The sequence below is a fragment of the Raphanus sativus genome, chromosome 7 (assembly GCF_000801105.2).
Source record: "Raphanus sativus cultivar WK10039 chromosome 7, ASM80110v3, whole genome shotgun sequence".
Classification (NCBI taxonomy): domain Eukaryota; kingdom Viridiplantae; phylum Streptophyta; class Magnoliopsida; order Brassicales; family Brassicaceae; genus Raphanus; species Raphanus sativus.
In genome coordinates this window covers 20,834,840-20,838,062 of record NC_079517.1, presented here as the reverse complement: position 1 = coordinate 20,838,062, position 3,223 = coordinate 20,834,840, and the positions used below count along the sequence as shown (strand labels likewise).

The window sequence follows — 3,223 nt, the reverse complement described above, 5'->3', positions numbered from 1 at the left end:
AAGTACTTTCTTGGACTTCAAGTGTCTCAGTCAGAGAAATGTGTCTTCATCTCTCAGAGTGCGTATGCTAACAGCTTGGTAAAACGATTTGGTATGGAGAACTCGAAGGTTTCAAAGACACCTATGAGTACATCACTAAAGCTTGCACAGGATGAAGCAGGAGAAGATGCGGATGTCAAGCTCTATTGAGGGATGATTGGTAGTCTGTTATACTTAACTGCGAGTCGACCAGATCTGTCATTCAGTGTTGGTGTGTGTGCAAGATATCAAGCCAAGCCCAAGGTATCAACACCTGAATACAGTAAAGAGAATCATCAAGTACGTCAAAGGAACAAAGAACTTGGGTGTGTATTACTCGAAGAATTCCAACAAGAACTTGGTGGGATACTGTGATGCTGATTGGGCAGGATGTGCTGATGATAGGAAAAGTACAAGTGGAGGATGTTTCTTTCTGGGAAACAATCTTATCTCGTGGCTGAGCAAAAAGCAAAACTCTGTATCACTTTCTACGGCAAAAGCAGAATACATTGCCATGGGTAGCTGTTGCTCACAACTTATCTGGATGAAGCAGATGTCAGCTGATTATGGAATGCAATCGGGTCCCTTTCTTGTGTATTGTGACAACAAAAGTGCAATTGATATCTCAAGGAATCCAGTCCAGCATTCAAGGACGAAACACATTGACATAAGACACCACTTCATCAGAGAATTAGTTGAAGACAATCAGGTAGTAATCGAACATGTAGTGCAGTTGGCTGATATATTCACTAAATCTCTTGAATTTAATCGCTTTATCACACTAAGAAATGTAATTGGTGTGTGTAACCTTGATTGTTGAGTCAAGATGTGCAGAGAGTAGTGCAGGTGCTGATTCGGGATGTACATATGATTCAGATTGGTTTTGGAACCCGAGAACGCTGTGGAAAAGAGCTGCTTGATATGCCGTCAATACTGTAATGGTACAGGTTTCACGTCAATCTGTGCCCCCTCCTCTCAATAAAAAGTGCCAGCAATGTTACAGAAAGATGCTCAGTAAATCAAAAGAAAGAAAAAGTTGATAGATTCATGATGGGAAACAACAGGGGTTTCACAGCGCGAGAATAAAGAATGAAAACCGGCGGTATTGATGAAGGCATATCAATGTGAAAGCTAGCCATAAAAAGACAATCAGTTTCACCAGAATATAAGATCTAGAAAGAGTTATATGTGCAGCTTGAATCAAGCACTGAGCCAACTCGTGAAGCACTTCACATTAATGGTAAATGAACTGATCTAATGCTTTTTATTAATCTTGATTCAGCCAATTGTGAGTTGTGACTCGTTTTTATTGCTATCTTGAAAGTCTGATGATACAACATTAATTCACGAATGTGCCTAATGCCTATGTGTTTGGATGAGAGAAGTTAAATGTTGTAGGTATACAAAGGAGAGGATAAAAAGTCAGGGACCAGATGTGCAATATCAGAAAAGTTGATTCAGTTTTATTCCGTTAAGGAAAGTAGTGGGGAACAAGCCCTAGAAAATCTCCGTCGTGCTTAAGAAGCTCAATCTCGCAGCCTCTCTCCATCTCTCACACGATTCTCCCAAAGAAACCGACATCCACCATGGGAAAAGCAAAGAAAACAGCTCAACAAGCCGAATCATCCAAGGCAGAGAAGCATGCAGAGCCTGAAGGAAGTCGAAGGTCACTCTCTGATGGCGAACCTGAATCGCCTCCGCCGAGAAACGATCTGCCGGTGTCCGATATGCTTCCTGAGGTCACTGAGGAACTTGACTCGTTCAATACGGCGAATGAGAAAGCTCCTTCAGAGGAGAGCGGTGAAAGAACTCCGGGTCTTGGAGAAGAGCCATCTGCGAAAGTTCCTGAAGCAGATCCGCAACCGCAGAAGGAATCCTCCAGTGATGTCATTCCAGATGCTCCGGTCACTGATAAATCGCCGGAAGAGAAGGATGAGTCTGCTCTACCTCTGGTGGTCGATGAAGCTGAGAAAGGTCTGAGTGAAGCCGAGTCTGAATCAGCCAAGAAGATTGATGAGGAACCCAGAGATGATATTGTGACATTGGGTTCTGATTCAGAGGAAGCTTCAAAGAAGGAAGGAAGGAAGAAACGAGTGTTGAAGCGGCTAGGGTTGCGTTCCTCGAAACAGAGAAAGACAGGGGAATCTAGTACACCAACCCAATCTCAATTCCTTACACCAGAAGATGCGGCCAAGTCTCCATATTTGGCTAAGGAAGCAGGAGCCTCACCTCAGTTGAGATCAAAGAAGTCTGGTGACAAGAGCGCTGAAGCAATGCCGAGTCCTCTCAAGAAAAGGTATGATCAGTTCTTAAAGCGTAAGGTACTTACTGAGCGTACGGTAGATATGAAGGAAGCTGATCAGTGGGGATACTTGGCGGTTATTAAGAAGGGTTCAAAGGAATCAGCTGTCTCAAGTCTTGCTGTTTATGTTGAGCAAGTTGTAGCTGAATTCTATGCGGGTTTGCCTAGTACTAAGGCCGAAGCAGATGTTGAAGAAGTGGTTGTCTCAGTGAGAGGACAAGCGTACAAGTTCTCACCTGCTCTCATCAACAATGCCTTAGACTGGGAACCACTCACTAAGGAAGAAGAGGAGGAAGAGGCAGCTATGGATGATGTCTCGGTAACTGAATTAGCATCGTTCATCACCGGAGATACGAGGACAGAATGGGAAGGTCTCACTACAGCAGATCTTACTCTGTGCTATGGTGCCTTGATGATCATAGCTGCGTACAACTGGATCCCCTCTACTCACAAGACGTATGTCTCACTTGAGAGGGCAAGGCTGATCTACAAGATGGCTCATGGAGTCCGTGTTGATTTGGGAAAGATGATGTTCAGACAGATTCTTCATCTTGGAGTGACTCAGGTCAGTGATGCACGATGGTTGATTTTCCCTCGCTTGATCATGAGACTTCTTCAAAGCTAGAATATGGTTCCATCTTACCCCGGTGACAAGCTTCAACGTCATGTTCCATACAAGAAGGATAAACGAGTGGGGGAGCTCTGTGAGCAGAGACTAGCTAAAGGAAAGGCACCATCTAAAGCTAAACAAAAGAGAAGCTCTGCTAGGACAACACGTCAGTCATCTCCTGTTCTGATCTCTGCTTCACGAACTGCTGCACCAAGCTCCAGAACTGGACCACGTCGCGTATCTGTTTATGAGCTTGGATCAGTTGCCATCCCTCAGGGACCACTCAACCGGGT

General features: G+C 44.4%; 1 protein-coding gene across 1 annotated transcript; it reads left to right on the top strand.

Moving 5' to 3' along the window:
• The first annotated feature begins 1,604 nt into the window (after positions 1 to 1,604).
• On the top strand, positions 1,605 to 2,945 carry LOC108815671 (uncharacterized). Its single transcript, XM_018588202.1, has one exon. The coding sequence runs from the start codon at positions 1,605 to 1,607 to the stop codon at positions 2,943 to 2,945; it is 1,341 nt and encodes a 446-aa protein (XP_018443704.1).
• The last annotated feature ends 278 nt before the right edge of the window (positions 2,946 to 3,223 follow it).

Coding starts and splice junctions, on each gene's coding strand:
- LOC108815671 (XM_018588202.1), top strand. CDS start 1,605: ATGGGAAAAGCAAAGAAAACAGCTCAACAAGCCGAATCATCCAAGGCA.